At 48.1% G+C, this 17,528-nt stretch overlaps 1 protein-coding gene across 3 annotated transcripts in view; it reads left to right on the top strand.

Annotated features, from left to right (window-relative positions):
- The window catches only part of LOC101873380 (fibrillin-2), an 87,153-nt gene that overhangs the window by 28,733 nt on the left and 40,892 nt on the right, over window positions 1–17,528 (top strand). For all 3 annotated transcript variants that reach the window (XM_031055007.2, XM_031055004.2, XM_031055006.2), the window contains exons 7-9: window positions 7,529–7,726; window positions 8,131–8,256; window positions 17,111–17,236. In XM_031055007.2, the coding sequence (XP_030910867.1) occupies window positions 7,529–7,726; window positions 8,131–8,256; window positions 17,111–17,236 (450 nt within the window). The remainder of the gene's footprint in view (window positions 1–7,528; window positions 7,727–8,130; window positions 8,257–17,110; window positions 17,237–17,528) is intronic.

The raw sequence follows: 17,528 nt of genomic DNA, 5'->3' as shown, positions 1-17,528 counted from the left end.
CCAGGAATTCTTTTTCTTCCTTCCTTCCTTCCTTCCTTCCTTCCTTCCGTCCGTCCGTCCTTCGATATCAGTTCTCTGGGATAGGAAAAAGGTAGGGGGGGCACTTGCTGGACACTTATCAAGCCCTTCATCCTATGAATTCCAGATTAATCTTGATACTCCTTCCATCAAATCTCTTCTGCAGGAGTGCTGCTGGCATCTCCCACCCCCCAGATGAGCTCTGTAATAAAAGGCTGTGTTTATAAAGAGATCTCTCATCCTTGTTAGAAACCGAGTGTTCAGCTCCTCTGTCCTAGTCCTCTGCTAATACAGATGTTAAGACACAAAGCAGAGCATGTCGCTGGGATATAGAATATATGATATAGATATGTGGTGGAGCTCCTTCTCCTCAGCCTGCCTCCAAAGATGGGGCAAAACCTCCCATTTCTCTACATTGTGGTAAAAAACACATTTTGGGAACTGTGGTCCTAAAGAGCTCTGGCATCTACTGCTCTTCATCACCTGCATCTGTGTGGAAAGGTCTGGCACCAACTGCCCAAGGAGTGGGATTCAAGTCTTTCCTCAGCCGTAAGTTGCCATTTTCCTCCTGCAGACAGGTTTCCCTGATGGAATAATTGTAGTGCTGTAAAACCACATTTCCCTCTGATCCCTGCAGAAAACCAGTCGCAGGCTGCTGGGAATGCTGGTGGATGGAGGCACATCCTGCACATGTAATTTTCCTGCATGCCATGGGCTTTACGGTCCAATCTTTAATGAGACAATCACTACTTTTCCCAGCCCGTGTGGGCAGCACAGCTTCTTGATACCTTTGTTTGTGGCTTGGTGCTCAGCATGTGGCTCAGGGGCTGGTTTGCTGTGCAGAATGGGAAGCAGCCTCTGGAATCAGAATGAATTGCCTCCAGAGCCCTTCATGGAAACAGCATTCCCAAGATTTATCTTCAAAGATGACAGGAATGTTTTGATGGGAATTCTCCAAAACCGCTTATCCTGGTATAAACCTGTTTCGAGGTTAAATAGGTAAAATTTAGCAAAAGTACAAGTAATAGCAAAAGGGGTCTTTGCAATGAGATGCTCGAGTCAACCCTGCTCAAAACCAAGCTACTTGCATTGCACTGAGAGACATGGGAGCATTTGAATTGGCTGTAGCTGAGTGAGCCAAGGAGGCTGGACCATCATGGGTTGGACCTCCTTGTCTGCAGCTGACACTTCATTGCCTGCTCTGGGTTGGGCAGGAAGGCGACTGCCTCATCTGCTGACTCTCCATCACTCTTGGATGCAGTGGCATTCTCACATGAACAGGAGTATCCTGATGCTGTGGAACCTGCTGATCCCTGTGGGAGGAAAGTGGCACAGAGAGAAATGCTTCTTTTCCCATTTCACACAAATCTGAAGGCTCTGCAAGGTCTGGAAGCAGCGCTCTGCAGGACTGTGAGGAGTGCAGTGGAGCATCACATCCCAAAGGCTTGGTTGAGCACATTTGGAGGTAGACCCATGAACGGCTGCAGTTCCTGTGCACTGACACTAACCCAAGGCTCTGCATCAGCTCTGTTTTCTTGCAAGCCTATGAAGATGGATGAGGAGGAATGCAGACTGGCAGGAGAAGCATTGTTTGGTCCACATCTACTGAAGGCATTCAGCTCATGGTGGCACAGCAGCTTCAGGCCTGTCCAACTAAGCAAGGTCCATGTACCCCATGAAAAGAGTCTGGAGCTATCAAACCCCATTGCCACCCCGAGCACCTCCACTCCTGCACATCCATCTCTGCATTAAGTGACCAGGCAGTGATTCAGCAGTGTTCCGAGCTCATGGTCTCTTCCATGCCCCAACACTCCCAGGCGTTTTCCTAATTCAAATTTAGATGGAGCTGAGGAACAAATCCTTCCCCAAAGGATGCTCAGGCATTGGAACAGGCTGCCCAGGACAGGGATGCAGGCACCAGCCCTGTGAGGCCTCAGTGCCATGGGTTAGGGGTGGCCTTGGCAGTGCTGGGAATGGTTGGACTGGATGAGCTTAAAGCTCTTTTCCAACCTGGTTGTTTCTGTGATTCTCTAACCGCTTGGACTACCAGCCCCATGTTGCAGTGTGTGTGCTTTGTGCCTCAGACGCCGTTGCAGTGGAGAGCCCTTGGGCTGTGCGTGGAGCTCTATCTCAGGTTTCATCAGGCGAAGACTTTGACAGGAAACTGTAAAAATAGGACAGGAAAACTTAAAAAAGCTCTCCCTTTACTATTTCCTTGGAATATGTTATTGCAGCCCTTGGAATGTCTGGCCTTAGGAACCGCCCCGGCCAGCTTTTTCTTCTCTGCAGAAGTCCAAGCAGTTAAACATGAGGAATGTGGCTGTGTTTGTATGAGGTAAGGAAATGACTAGGTGGAGAAAGTATTCCATGAGAAAGGAGCCCTTGACGGAGACCCTTGTGCTGTTCTCCCTGCATCCACAAAAAGCTGTCACGTAGGAGGCAGCCTGAGAGGCTGAACAGATACTTGGAGCTGTGGTGTGTGCCGAGACCGAGGATCAGCATTAGATGGTTGTTATAGCCATGTGAAAGCTCTGCAGTCACAGTGCAACAGAAACAAGCACAGGACTTTCTGTTGGCTCCTCGGTTGGTTGGTGGCTTTTGGATGCTGCTCTTCCCTGTACGTTCTGGTGTCTCTATGACATGAATTGCTCCATTAAGCTTTTAATTTGGAAGCTATCAGTTTTCCATGGGCTCCTTAGGGAATGGCCCCACCACAAGCAGCCAGTTTGTGTGGGAATCTCTCTGGGTAGAAGCTTGCAGAGGGATCTATCAGGTCAGTGCTTTGCCTTGGTCTCTTCTTGCCCTTTCCCAAGGCTGTTTGCCTTGCTCCGGAAGGTTGCAGACAGGAGGAGCTGCCAGGCTGTGCCTATGGGACCAGCCTTCTGCTGATGGAAACCATTCATTAAACCAGCAGAAATAGCCATCAGCCTGGATATTCCTGTCCTTGCTCTGCTCTGCTGCCTTACTGGAGCTTGTAGGGAGCCTGCCAAAGCCTGGGGCATATGTGGTAGTGACCTCATCCCAGCGAGGTCTGTGGCTCCCTGGGGGTTGCTTACAGGCAACGTTTGTCCTTAGTGCTTGAAGGAAAAGCCTTCGGCAGTGGTGTTGTTTATTGTGAGAAGGGATCTGAGTTTTAGCAAAGGAAAATCTCTCCTTCCTCACTGCTCTATTTATTTATGCTGTGAAGAAGGAATTCACCCATCCCATGGCCTGGCTCGGGAGGGGATCCCAGCCAAATGGTGCTGGAGGCTGCAGGATGGGGTTGGGGATGCAAGGGAGAGCTCTTGGGTCCCTTCACCTCTGGGCTCTGCTTATATGGCTGGGTCAGGCGTATTGGTGCCTCTAGGACTGTGTTTTAAATAGCAAGGGATTGTTCCTGCTTTTCCATCTTTACCCTGGGATCTGAATTTCCACTGCAAGCACTCTTGGTGACACCCTGCTGGGAAGAGGGATGTTAGAGGAGTGGAGGGATCCTTTTCCTTGTGAGAGGTGTCCAGCAAAATGCTTCTTTTCATGAGTTCTTGGTCTAAACCTACTGATTTCCACAAAGAGAAAAGAAGAATCAGTTAAAAGGGAGGGGATGTTAATTTTTGTTCTCCAACAAAGCAGTCATTTGAATTGGATATGAAATGAAGCTGTAAATGGTTCAGGCGCTGTTTCAATTCAGGTGTTAGGCAATGTTTGAAGAACACCCTTGTTTAGGGAAGTGTTCAGCCTGAGGTCTCCTTCAAAGGAATCAGCCTGGATTTAACATTTCCATGCAAACTAATGGCACTGAATATCCCAGGGAACCATTCCCTACAAAAGATAGCCCTTGTTTTCATTTAGCACTGGGCAAACTGAGCAATAGAGGAGGTGCCTTCCAAGTGTTGTCCATAAATGTTTGATAGCTTCAGAGTGGTGATTTTAAAGTGTCTGCAACTGATTATTCTTTTCTAATGACTCCAAGCTGCATTTCTGCTCTAAATTATAGCCATGGCTGGCTATAAAGAGCAGTGCATCATTCTTTATCACCTCTTGGAGGAGCTTGGACAGGCTCTGACAAGGTGAACATGGGTTAAGCAGGGTAGGCAAAGCCAGGGCAGCATCCCTGGTCCTCAAGTGGTGGACATGGGGAAGCTTTGAGGCTTTAGGTACTGGTTTGGCTGAACCATAATGCGCTTCATTGCACTTTAATGTCCCAGCTCTTCCAGCAGGACTCCATGCAGCACGTGGGTGAAGGCAGATGTCCTCAGCAACCATATAGTGTTCCTCCACTTACATCCTAGACACTCATTAGGAGAGTTCAAAATGTCTACAGGGATATTTTCAGGAAGCTGCTTGCAAGTGGAATAGTGTGGCTCAGTGTAAGAGCATGTGTAATGGCAAGGATCCCACCCATCAACCCCCCAAGGCTTTGCGGCTTTGGAACTGTCAGGGATTCATTAGCTATAGGGGTTCCTAACAATCTCCATGACAACCAGCCAAACATGGGAACTGGGAATGAGGTCTATTCCTGTTAAGCTTCCTCTTCTGAGCACATCTGGGGCCTGCGTTGGCTGCAGGGTTGGGTAGATAAGACTCACGATAGCCACACCATAGCTCTGCAGCATCTGCACAAGTCGCTAGTATGGGGGAGGTGATGCTTCATATGTGGAGGGAGACTGGGTTTGAACACAAGGACCATAGCAAAGAGTCAGATTTCTCGTGGTTCATGCAAACATGTTAATGCTTCAGCTCTGATTCCGTGGTGCCTTTTGCCCTGTGAGCTCTTTCTCTCCTTGCTGCCTGCTCCGGTGAAGAGTAACCTAATCTAACCTGATGGTGACAAGCAATCTATGATTCTAACTGTATTTGGAGAGGTTAAGTCAGGCAGTGATTGATTTTTGCAGCTACAAGTGATCCTAAAGGCCCACGTATGTGTTAAAAGTCTCCTCCATAGAGGTGAAAAGATTCTGATTCCCCAGCTAAAGCCTGATCCAGCATTTCTTACAAGCTCTTGAATGAGAACTTTACCTGCAGATGGAAAGGGGGAACTCATCCATATCCTACCACTGGGCACTGTTATTGCAAAGGGTGAGGAAACAGGAAGAAAGCTCAGCTTTCATTGAGGAAGCCACCTTGTCTCTGCTTCTCTAAGAGACATACCAGCAAAGACCAAGCTTCTAAAGGAGAGCTACCTGTGACAGGGTTCCTGGAAAGTGGGATCCCAAACAGTGACTGTAAAAGGGCTTTAGCCATCCAAGCGTGCATATTTCCTTAATAAAATGTGATTGGTGCCCCATTAAAAATGTAATCATTTCACCATTAAAATCAGCCACAGATGGGCGGTGGAATGCAGCCAGGCTCTCTGCATTCCAGACTGCAGTTTCCTTGGCTTCGCTCCCTCCAAAGGAGTGATCTACATATGAAAATCTATTTTTGTCAATTATTTGTTTAAAAGGGGGTGTTCTCCTTGTGCTTTCGTTATCAATGCGGAGGAATTCTTGCTGTGGTGCGTCCAGGCTCGGTGGGATGATGTGGGAGGTGCAGGTTTACCCTTCCCCTCTCTGTACAATGGAGTTTTGGGCTCTACATTTGTGTGATGTGAGTTTCTAGGAGCCCTCTGTAGGTAGACACCACAACGACATCAGCCACGTGTTCTCCGTGCTCCTTTTGGAAGGGGGAAAGCAAGCTCTTTGTTAGCAGTTGGACCAGGTATTGTCCTGGGCTTAACAAGGCTTCAAAGCAGCTCAGATGATGTTCACTATTTCACAGGAAGCACATGGGCACTGCCACATTCAAGCTGAGCTGAGTTTGTGCCTCAAAGCTCTGTTTCCAACAACTCAAATGGTTTCCATGTAGCTTCTGCTTACCCTGATGCCAGGTGGGACACCCATAACCCAGTTGAACCTCATGGTTTTTACTCAGCTTTGCCACAGGACTGAGGAAGGAGCATCAGCACTGGCACTGTCAGCCTAAAGCCTGCAGTGATTTCCAGGTGATCTTTTACAGCCCAGGATGAAGCCACTCTCTCCTGGTTTCATGCAAATGTAGGCTCTCCAATGTGGCTGTCATGCACACATACCCTATGGGAGATGGGATCTGATACCCTATGGGAGAAAGCTTTCTGTTTCAAACCATCAATTCTATGGTTTTTTCTTGCTTTTTATTCTTTGCACATGTGTGTAAGGATTTAAATAGAAGGGAGCTGATTGCAAAGATCATGTGTGGAAAGGCTTCTAGCTGAGAATTTGCAGGCCAAGAAATGGAGCTTTCTTTTGTTCAGTGTCTGTATTATACCAGGACATTTCTGGAAACAGAACTGTTCACCTTTACATGTGGTGCCCATGCTGCCCAGGGCTCATGACTGAGGTATAACCACCTTCCATACAAGTCTTTTGTTGCTTCACATGTCAAACCCAAATGTTCCACTGCAAAGGGGGTTAAGCTGGGGAGTGATGCAGGGATTTGGGTTCACAGCCAATTACTGGGCACTTCAACATCAAGATTCCCTAAGCAACTTTGCAAAGCGCAGCTGGACTATCTGAAATAGCAGCTCTTTGACCAACATCCTTAGGCAGTTAATGGGGAATTTTCTGGTCTGACAATAACGTGGTTAAAGGTCCTTTTTCCGGCCACAGATCAAACACTTGCATGTAATCATCTATTCCCAGGGGAAGGAAAATCCCTCTTGTTTCAGAATCTTCTTTCCTGATGAATGCCTGCTGTGCTAATATCCCTAATCAAGGGTCATGAGAGCCCAGACAGTGGCAAAGCCACATTCCTTAGTGCAAACAAGCCCTTCAAAATATTCTTGGCTTTAAGGGGTAGGAGGATCCTTGTTGGGAATGGGAAACAGGCTGGTGGGTTCTACAGCATCTGGGGTTTAAAGATGTAGTGGAAATTGCCAGGGGACCTTTAGGAGTTAAACCAAAGAGATTAATCACAGTGACATGTATAACAGCAGGAGGCTGACTTTACAGAGGCTGTCAGAGAGTGTAGAAATCCTTTTGTGGCATTTACAGTAGACATCATGGGGAAAGGTTTGGGAATCCTTTCCCAGAATGTTTAATGGGTGAGAACTGTGACTCTTACTCTGCAAGCCATGTAGAGATGATCTGACAGCAAGACATCTCCATCATCCTCTATGTTTATGGTATACAGGCTGTCCATGAGAGATGCTTGTACGACGGCATCTCCATAGGCATCTTTGCCCCTAACTGAAATGAAGTAATTACTTTGCTAACCCCAGCAGTTGCTTCTTTGCCTGACTTCGTATCTTGAGTTCATTCTAAGGCCAGTACTTAAAAGGAGTGTCTCAAGGCATAGAATGAGTGTAGTTCATGGGATGAGCCTGAGGGAGATCAGGAAGAGCTGGCTTGGAGAACCTCTTAATGATGATGACATGAAACAAGGTCACCACCTCCAGTAGTGGGCCCTAGCACCTGAGTAGCTGTGCTGGTAGGCAGGGGAACAGACACCCTGTGTGGGACAGAAACCTCGTGTTTGTGTCTTGATCTAACCTGTGGACGTTATTGTTCTCCCTCAGACTATCGTACCGGTCCCTGCTTTAGCCAAGTGAATAACCAGATGTGCCAGGGCCAGCTCAGTGGGATCGTCTGCACCAAGACCATGTGTTGTGCCACCATTGGGAGGGCCTGGGGTCACCCATGTGAGATGTGCCCTGCTCAACCGCATCCCTGCCGCCGAGGTTTCATTCCCAATATTCGTACTGGAGCCTGCCAAGGTAAATGCCATGAACATGTAGGGGATGTTCCCTTACCCATCCTGGTGGGCACTGACAGGGTGAGCGGTGAACGCCTGCCAGGAGCCCCAGTACAGACACTGGTTCTCTGTGTAAGCTTTTCTAAAGCCATCATTCTATGTAGACACATGAATGTTTGCTTTGGAAAGCATTACTATACTTTGACCCCCCTCTTGCTTGTGTAGATAAGGCAGCAACATATTTATGCCCATTTTCTGTCCTTCACCTTATTTCTAATGCGATCTGATGGGCAATTGTGTTATGAAGTGTAAATCCATGTACTTTGAGCAAAGCTTATTTCTCATAGGGTTCTGACCATGATGGGATTGAAAATTCGTGTGTTGCAATGGCTTCGCTTTCTAAGATCTTTGCTCTTCTTCCTGTAGATGTGGATGAATGTCAAGCCATTCCTGGCCTCTGTCAAGGTGGAAACTGCATCAACACAGTGGGCTCTTATGAGTGCAAATGCCCTGCGGGTCACAAGCAGAGTGAGACCAACCACAGATGTGAAGGTAGGACTGCAACCTCCTGCACATCTTCACCAGCCTGCTCAGCACAGGGCTCAGGATACACTCTGGGAACACAAGGGCCTGAACCTCTCTGCTCCCAGGGCATCTCCTGGCCTGGCAAAATAGAGATGTGAAAGAGCTCCCATACCAGCCTTGGTGTTAGTTTCAATCAGGAGGGAGTATGGCAAGCGTGAAGGCACGATAGAAAACCCACTTTAGAATGCATTTCTGATCTCTTTGTCTGCTTCCCAGAGCCCAAGGCAGTGAGGAATAGAGCTTGCCTGATCTCTTCAACTAGGAAGAGGGTTTTTATTCATGTAGGTGTTCTCTGAAAGGTCTTTTAATGGCACCACAGACCCATTGAACAGAAGGGACCTCTGGAAGGCTTTAGATCTTGGCTTAGATCAGGCCTGGCTTCAAAGCTCTATCAGGTTGCTCAGTCTGAGCCTTTCCTGTTGAGGCTCTTGTTTGAGGGTTGCACCACTGTCTTGGTGAGGAATATTTTCCTTATCCACTTGATATTCATCCTTTTGCAGCTTGCAACTTGTTGCCTCTAATTCAATAGAGCAACTGAAAGGAAGGCAAAGCAGGTGGAGTCTGACTAACCGGGATGGTGATGGTATAAGACAACCAGAAATGAAGTCATGGCCCTCAGTGCAGGGCAGAAAGTCTGATTCCATGGGATGAGGGTGTGGAGCAAGTGATGCTTCACTGACTTGGTGACATCTTTCCAGACTGACGTGTTGGACAGAACCTGAACCTTGTCCTTCAGTACAAAGCAGGGACAAATGAAATGTCAGTCACTATCCTCTGAGCATTGATCCTGTGAGCCAGTGGCCTGGTACTGCCCCATTCCCATTGGGGAAGCACTCCCCCTTGCCAGGCCAGGGTTATCTGCAGACAGCCTGCCTGGCTTTCCTGGCTTTCTGGTTACTGTGTAGGATGCACCTCGCTCATCTCCAATGGTGGTGTAGATAGGAGTGACCTTTTCAGCCTCAGCATCTCTTGGAGATGATGCAGTGCTTCAAAATGCTTCAGGGTATGAAGATTTAACAATGTTAAGACTAGTCATGGCAGTTAAGGGAAATCTCTGGTTCTGGAAGCCCTGGAATTGCTCTTGGACTTAGGGTAAGTTGGTCCACTGTGTTACTTTGTTAAATTCAGGACTCACACAGTGAGACCAATGTCTTGGTCCATGCCATAAGGCACATGTTCCTGCGTGGAGCACAGGCAGGATGAGGTGCAGTCGGAATGTTGAACATTCATAGTGCCACCAATCTGAGCCCTCTTCATCAGAGTCTGCTCCAGTTCCTTAAGGTCCAGTCTCAGCATCTCCTTCATCCCTGCTTGGTGTGTCTCAGAGCTGTGCAGACCTTAGAGGTGTGTGATGGGAAGGACATGCTCTCCCCAAGTGCTTCACAGCAGCACCTTGCCATGCAGCCTGCACCACTCAGGAACAGGGGAATCAACATTTGTTGTATTCTCCAAACATCTGGCAAATGAAAAGGAAACCAGCATTAAACTTTTCCTGCCTTGGCTGTTAAAGCTCTTTCCCACATACCCTAATGAAACCCTGCTGCCTGCGTTTGCCATTTTAGGGGTAAAATGTGTTCATTGCACTGGTGTGACTGCAACCCACCTAGCTGGGCTTCAGGAACTCCACTTCCCGATCATTCCCCTCCCAGGCTCTGTTGTAACCGAGACAAGGGATGATAAATGCACTGGAATCCAGACAATTAACCTGGAATCTGTTTCTAAGTGGCAAAATCATATAGAGAGAGCACTTGAAGCAGTCAGCATCACAGGAACCCACCCCAGCGGCACTGTGGGTTTGACAGCATCCATTGTCTCATGGTTGCCCAAGAAAGTTGTGAATGCTCCCTCCCTGGAAGTGCTTCAGACCAGACTGGATGGGGGGGTTTAAGGTCCCTTCCAACCCAAACCAATCTGGGATTCTATGGTTTTTTTTTTCCCCAGCAGTCAGTTCTCAGGGAAAGGAGCATCACTGCTTCCAGGTGACTGTTCCCATACCCTCACTTTCTTGTACTCCAGACCTTTCCTGGTTAGGATAACTGTAGTAGTCTCTGTGTCAGTGCATTCCATGTGATCTGGGTTCAGCCCTTCTGAAAAGCTTTTCCGTAGTGAGACACAACCTACAGAGGTTAATCCTTTGGTGGGGAATGGAGGCTCTTTCATGTCACATCTGTCTGTGGATCTTCCTTGGCAGGAAGCCACGAGACTTTCTCAAGTTAACGGAAGAGTTTCAGTGCTCCAGCATCCAAGGACTTGGATCTCATGGAATCCAAAGCATTTTACATGCATCTCAGGTGAAGAACCTGCTTCCCAAATTCAATGATGTCCCATGCAATTTGGCTGCCTGATGGGCAAAGGCTGGACTGCACTAGAACCTCAGGACACAGAAAATCACTCTTGCCTTGCTCTGCCTCACCCGTGCTGGCTGGGGACCAGGCAAAGCACATATGAGATCAGTTTAGCTGGAATCTCCTATATGGCAAGATTAAAAACAATCCATTGTCTGAATCTGTCATCCAGATGCTAGGGGCCTCTGCGTGGGTCCCCACTTCCCAGAACGCCTGCAAAAGCAGCATGATGAGGCCATAAACAGCTTCCTTTCACTCTCCTTCCTGGATAGCCATAAAAAGAGACATCTTCAGCATCTATAGTGTCTGTTCCATCACTTATCTTACCTCAATTGCTAAGGAGACCACCAAAAGAGGATGCTTTTTACTGACCTAGAGGTCCCTCTCTGCAGATGAGATAAGCATGAAGGCTGCTCTAAACAGACAGGGTAGAGGTTGTTTTTGAGGGCTTGTTTCCCAGACACAAATCACCAGCACATCCCCACTGGGCAGCCAGAAGGTGAAGAGGATATTTGGGTTATCCCTGTTTCCCTGTAGGACATACACCCCCCGTAAGTCACTGAAGAGCAGAATAGAGCCAGCATCTTGTAAGGGCTTCCTCTGATGCTAACACTTTATAAAGACACGAAGATCTGGACCCTGTCTTGGTGTTTGCTGCGTGCTTTGATACATCAGGAGCACTGTTTGGTACAGTGGATAGAGCTGAATTCCTGCTCTACTGAGATTGTACTGCCAAAGGAGCTGCGTCCGTCCAAGTAACCTCCTCACTGAGCCAAGGGTGCTCATCAAAATAACAACTATGAGCATAAGAGGATATTTCCTTTATCCAGGTATGCTCCAAGCCTAAAACCTCAAAGCTGCAGGAGTTCCCTTGTTGAGCCTGTTTGCACTGTATTTATAGCTGGTGAAAGGAGGGATTTCTCAACTTGCACTGAGACCATCCTGCTTTAGGAGGAGGAGCTGGTTTCCTCTTGTTTTGAGACTCCTTATCCAAGCCTAGCATCCAGGAAGTATTAAAACTAGATTAAATGTCTATGTCAAATTCTTCCCCAGTTCCCAGGAGCTTGTCTTTTCTGCTTAGAAGATTCCTGCTGGGGAGTGAGGTCAGCAGATGGGATTGCGTTTGAGCCAAAGGTCAGAGCCCATGTCACTGGCTCTGCTGATGAATGATGTCTCCCTTATTAACAGCAGCATGTGCCACTAATCTTCTTTGGGGCTGTTTGTCGGTGGGAAAAGGCAGTAGAGATAATGTTGTTTCTTTCCCATGGTGATACTTATCTCTTAGCACAAACGGCACCTGAATTAAGGCTTCATTTTCAGGCCCTGAATCCCTGAAGTATAAGGATGCTTTTCTTATGCAGGATCTTCTATGCTGATAAGAGGCCAGCTCAGGCCTCATCTCCCAGGCACGTAAAGGGGCTGCAGCTGGAGGCCCTGGATGAATTTTGGTCAACCCCAGCAGGCAAATGATGTCCTCTTCCTGCAGCACATGAGGATGTGTGCACAGCATCAAGTTTGGATGTGAACCTAAATATCCTCCACGTTCAGGGTCGCTCAGTTCCAGAGTTATCTCTGCTGCACATCCCTAATGAATGTGACACTTCCAAAGAGTGGCTCATTTTATGCCTTTGTTCATTGTATTCCGAGGCAGCTCAAGGGATCAAGAGTTCCTGAGTTTGGGGCTGTGCAATGTATAATGGGATCTCTGGCAGGGAGAGTTGCTGCTCACTTATAGCAGTCGGTGAAACACAGCAGTGGGGTGGAAGGGGAATGATCTCTGTTCATCACCCCTGGACACAAGGGCAGCTTTGCAAGGGCCAAAGAGCTGCATTTATGTTGTGTTGGGATGGAAGGATGAGCAAGGAGAGCAGATGTTCCCAGCTTAGGGCTGAAGTGACAGACCCTGTGCCTGGTTTAGGGAAAAACAGGAAAAGAGCTGGATCTTGAGGCTTGCAGGGGAATGGGAAGTGTGTGAGCACTGAGAGAAGGGCATACTTATATCCAATGGATAACGCTGCTGGAAGAATGGAATTGTTGAGGAGGACACAAAGCCCTTCTGACACTGAAGGTGCTAAATGAGGAGAGGAATCGTCAAAGCTAAAATCAGACACATCATCTGGTACAAAGACCTTTATCAAGAAGACATAGGGAAGTGAGGGGCTGTTACACAGAGCGACAGTTGGAAGTTAACCTGGAAGTAGCTGTCAAAATGACACTTAAGGGAACATTTCCATGGCACAGAATTAGGGGTGGAATCACTGAATACAGCTTTTTCCTTCCATCATTCTAGTGGCTCTCTGATGGGAATTTAGCTTCTTTTCCCTATAGCTCTTCCTCTACTGTATCCAAAGTGCTAAGCCAGCTCTGTTATCAGTGAAGTGTGGAATGCCAGCACCTCACCCAGCAGGCTTCCCAATACCCCAAAAGGAATGAGTGTCTCGCATCCAAAATTGTTCCAGGATGATAAAATACAAGGTACAAATAAGTACATGGAGAAACACCAGGCCAGGGAGTGAGAGGCACTGCATGCTCAGTGCAGGCTCTGTTAAATCCAGGCAGGCTTGAGCCTTTTGGACCATTTTTGGCATCTCCAGGGGCCAGACTGTGCCAAGGGAGACCAAATCTCTCTTCTTTACTCATCCCTTTCCATTTAGCATCGGGAGGGTGACACAGTAGATGCTACTTGTGTCCCTACAGGCTTCTCTTTCGTCACCACCACCCAAAATCCCCATTTCTCTAATGAAAACAAGGCTCTGTATTCTTCACCCTGTTGAATCTCATTCATGGCTCTGAATGGGAAGGAGCTTTCCTGCTTTTCCATGAGCAGAGGGGAGGCTGGCCCCTCTCCTCCCAACTGGAACACGATAGCCATTTTATTAGGGAGTTTTCAATTTGCTTACAAAATGTCCACAGAAGAGCTCATTGTTTGGATCCATTCAAAGCTCATTTCCATGGATTTGGTGTGGTTTGGAGCCTTCCATTACGCTCCTCTGTGGTTTCTTTGTGCTTTCTGGAAGGGAAGCTCCATGTGCTGCACGAGAGAGGGCTGATGAGGCATGACCTCTGCTACGTGACACAGGGATGTTTTCCCCATCAAGCCCTGTTTTCCCAGCGGATGGAAGGGTTGGGCTTTCACCATGTCTATGGGCACCCGTGGTGGATGGGCTGTGCAGGCTGCAGCTCTCTTCCTGAAGCTCTGTAGCCTTTGGCTTCCAGTGTTTTCAGCCTTAATGATGAGGCCAACTCCAACCCAGCGCCTTGGAGAGCAGATCCAAAGTCAACGTTTGCATTGAATCCTGCGTTGTCTGAGGAGCAGAGCATGCGGAATATTGCTTTAATTCTTAACAGAGGCTTGGAAAAGTCCTGGAGTAGCCAGGTTGGAGTTGGAAGGATTCCCTGCCCGGAGCTGGGTGTTAATGAGAGTTCTCCATATCCGCCCCCACTGTGTCAAGCTCCCCACAGGCTTCAGCTTGGAATGAATCAGAAACCAGGAGACCCTTTACAAAGAGCACATAAAGAAGGCAGAATGTGGTGGGGAAGAGCTAAAACAAAGCCCAGAGCTCAGTTTCTCCATGTACACCATGTGTGAGGAGTCTTGAGAAGCCGCCTTTCTCCCTCCTCCTTGCTAGCACTGCCCTCGTGAGCTGGGATTGCCAAGGGGGACCAGGATGCTGCAGTTTGGTTTAACCTTTTGATTTACCTCTGGTTTTCCTTAAGAATGGAATGTGGTTGCTTCTCTTTGGATGACTGATGCTATGTCATGAGCATGCAGCACCCGTCAGCTGGCCTCCAGATCTCCCATACAACAAGCTTCAGGCGAGCTCTGCAGGGGTTTTTAAGCTGCTGTTTCAAATAGCACAAGCAGCTTTCGCTTCATAAAGCTCTTTCCCTTCCAGTGCTCTGCAAACTGTAACCAAACACAGGCCTGTAATTAAATGACAGGGCAGGCTGCAGTGATAAAATCTCTTTCCCTGCAGGGGCCCAGGTGGGGGAAGTGTTTTCTGAGGGTTTGCATTGCTGCCTTTGGAGGTTTCAAGTTGTGTCTGTGGCTTGGGAGGGCTCTGAGCATCAAAGAGCTAAAGGAGCACTGCAAGGACAGAGGCGATGTCTCTGCACAACCTGCTTGAAACCTTTGGCTGGCTGAGGTCCGGGGTTCCTAAGAAGCCAAACAGGAATACACCTGGATGTATGGGTGTACAACCTGCCCTGTGCACTTGGTGTGTGTTGAAATAGGGTTTCATTCAATTCCGCAGGATGGGGAGTTGCAGCCAAAGGGAAAAAGAAGCCAATTGTGTTTGTAAGAGGTTGTGTGAGCAAGGAGGAGGGATTGAAGGGGATTGCTTTGACCACATGAAGCACCTGTGGGGGGGGGGTCTCTGTCCGTACTGTAGGTCTCACTTCAAAGGGCAGCTCAGATCATCACATTGCCACTGTCTATTGCTGAGCTGGGCAGGATGAATTTCACTGTGTCCCACTTTGTCTGACCCCCCTTTCTGTTATCACCCTCTTGTGAGAGCTGGCACCACACAGAGCTCTGGTATCCAGGAATGAACCTTATTCAGGGGTACCACCACCCCTGCTTCCCCATCCTTCTGCTCAGGGCTGCACTAGCATCAGTAGCCACTGCATGGCACTGTGAGATTGGAGTCAGACATTTCCTTCCCAACTCCTTTTCCCGGTTTCTCACTGGACAGGACACAGCTCAGCACCCCTCTGGGTACCTCACTCCTCTTCCTTACACAGATTTCATGCCTCTTCCTCAGCTCTGACACTGTGGCTCATATACCCATCATCAGAGCCAGCTCTTCTGGTCCCTCCCTTGCCCTGATGGGTTGGCTCCAGGTAACTTTCCCATTATCCCTTCATCACTGAAATCTGCTCGATAAGCTCTTCCAAAGACATTCTCCATCCCCATTCCCATGTGAAAGGTCTTTACTGGTCTGCCTTTGCCCTGCAGCATCTCTAACCTCACACATGCTAATGCCATCAGGCTGTGCAAGGTGGTTGTGCTGTTCACATCAGCAAACCCCCTCTCAAAGGAGCAGGCTTTGACCAGTTCCTTTTCATTACTTTCCTGCCAGCCCCAGGCAGCATCTGAATTGCATATAAACCTCCCCCCCCATAGCCATTCACAGCAGCACCATAGGTTTAAAATCCAATAAATCAAGTTGCTCAGCAGAAATACTTTATTTTGCCAATTGCCAGGACACATTTTCTTGTGTTTCTTTCATTTTGCCACTGTAAAAACTATTGGGCAAATATTGCTTCTGTCTTTTACCACCACCTGGGCCATAAGCCCCAACCAATGGCTTTGGGTGGATTAAGTAGGGGTTGGCTCTAATTCCATCTCAGTTTCTGAATCAGATTTCAGTTGGCAATAGAAATATCGATAGCCCTGTTCCCAGGCAAGTTCTTGAGTCAAGTGCCCCACAAGCACGTCCGGAACCTCTGCATTTAATGATATTACCATTATATATTAATATTCATATATACTAATTATATTTATTAGTGGAAAATAGATTGCTCTTGTTAAAAGAACTGATTTACCCCTCTGCTCCCATTGCTTTTTCAAAGCTTTAGGTCCCAGGTGATAGCTGCACACAGACGTTTTAGTGGGAGGTGTCCCTGCCCATGGCAAACAGGTTGGAACTAGATGATCCTAAGGTCCTTTCCAACCCTCACTATTCTATTCTATAAGTTATGGTCTGTCTCCCTCTGTGTCATCTGTACTGGTACTTGCTGAACTTTGTATGTTCAGAAGCTGCATTACTGGGGTGAGTGCCTCTGAGATGTGGTGCTCTTATAACCTTCCCATGACTGTTACCACCTGCCTGGGTACCAGAGCTGCCTGGTCCTTCTGTTGTCTGGGTCTGGCTGTTCCACCTTCCAAAACCTCATGGCAATGTCCTTATTTCCCATGCTCTAAATCCAGGGAGATGCACCTCCCTGGGGTGTTAGAGTCACACACACCACGGTGGGCTGCTGGAGAAGCAGGCTGAGCAGAAGCAGTGTGGGGCAGGACTTGCTAACAGGGATGGTGTTTCTTGGATTGCCATGGATAATTAGGTGGGATCTCTCCAAGGATGCTCCATCTCTCCAGTCTTCCCTGTGAGGAGATAAAACAGTTCCAACTATGGCATGCTCATGGTACTGTTACACAAATGACACTAAAACAGGACTGCTGATGGAGGAGCTGAACCCACAGCTTGACATGTCTGGACCCTCCTTGCCTAACCAATAGTACAGATGCCTTTTCACCTGGATTTAGATGCCTGAATGTGCTTAAAATTGATCCAAATCCCTCCTGTATGGAGAACTTCATCAGATAATGCATGAGCCGGTCTCAAGCATCCCATGACAAGCCATAACAGCAGCTGCTTCCCTCTGTGATCCCAGCACTGGTCCTGGATCTGCACTCCAGGCAAGGAGATGGTTTGCAGGGAATCCTAACCCACTGTTGGTTTGTTCTGTTCTAGATGTGGACGAGTGTGGTGCAATCTCTGGCGTGTGCGATGGTGGCGAGTGCACCAATACAGCAGGCAGCTACGTGTGCACGTGTCCACGTGGGTTCATGACCAGCCCTGATGGATCACGCTGCATTGGTAAGATGCTAAATAGATCCGAGGACCACAGATACAGGGAGACATCATGCTCTGAACCCCAGAGGGGAGGATTTGCACATCACTATCTTTGCAGATCAGAGGGCACATTGCTCCTGCCATAGCTGGAAAATGCTCTTTTCCTTGTGCTGTACCTCTGTGTGCCTGTTCTGGTCACAGGTTTTGATGCTCTTACAGACCAGGGCTTCCTCCCTCTCCGTAATTTGAACTGCAGGAGCCTCAGTGCTTGAGGTGCTTGAAAAAAGGGTTGCTGAAGACACTGAGGAGCAGGGTT

Source organism: Melopsittacus undulatus, chromosome 19 (genome assembly GCF_012275295.1).
Source record: "Melopsittacus undulatus isolate bMelUnd1 chromosome 19, bMelUnd1.mat.Z, whole genome shotgun sequence".
Taxonomy (NCBI): domain Eukaryota; kingdom Metazoa; phylum Chordata; class Aves; order Psittaciformes; family Psittaculidae; genus Melopsittacus; species Melopsittacus undulatus.
This window is presented reverse-complemented; position numbering and strand designations above follow the sequence as displayed.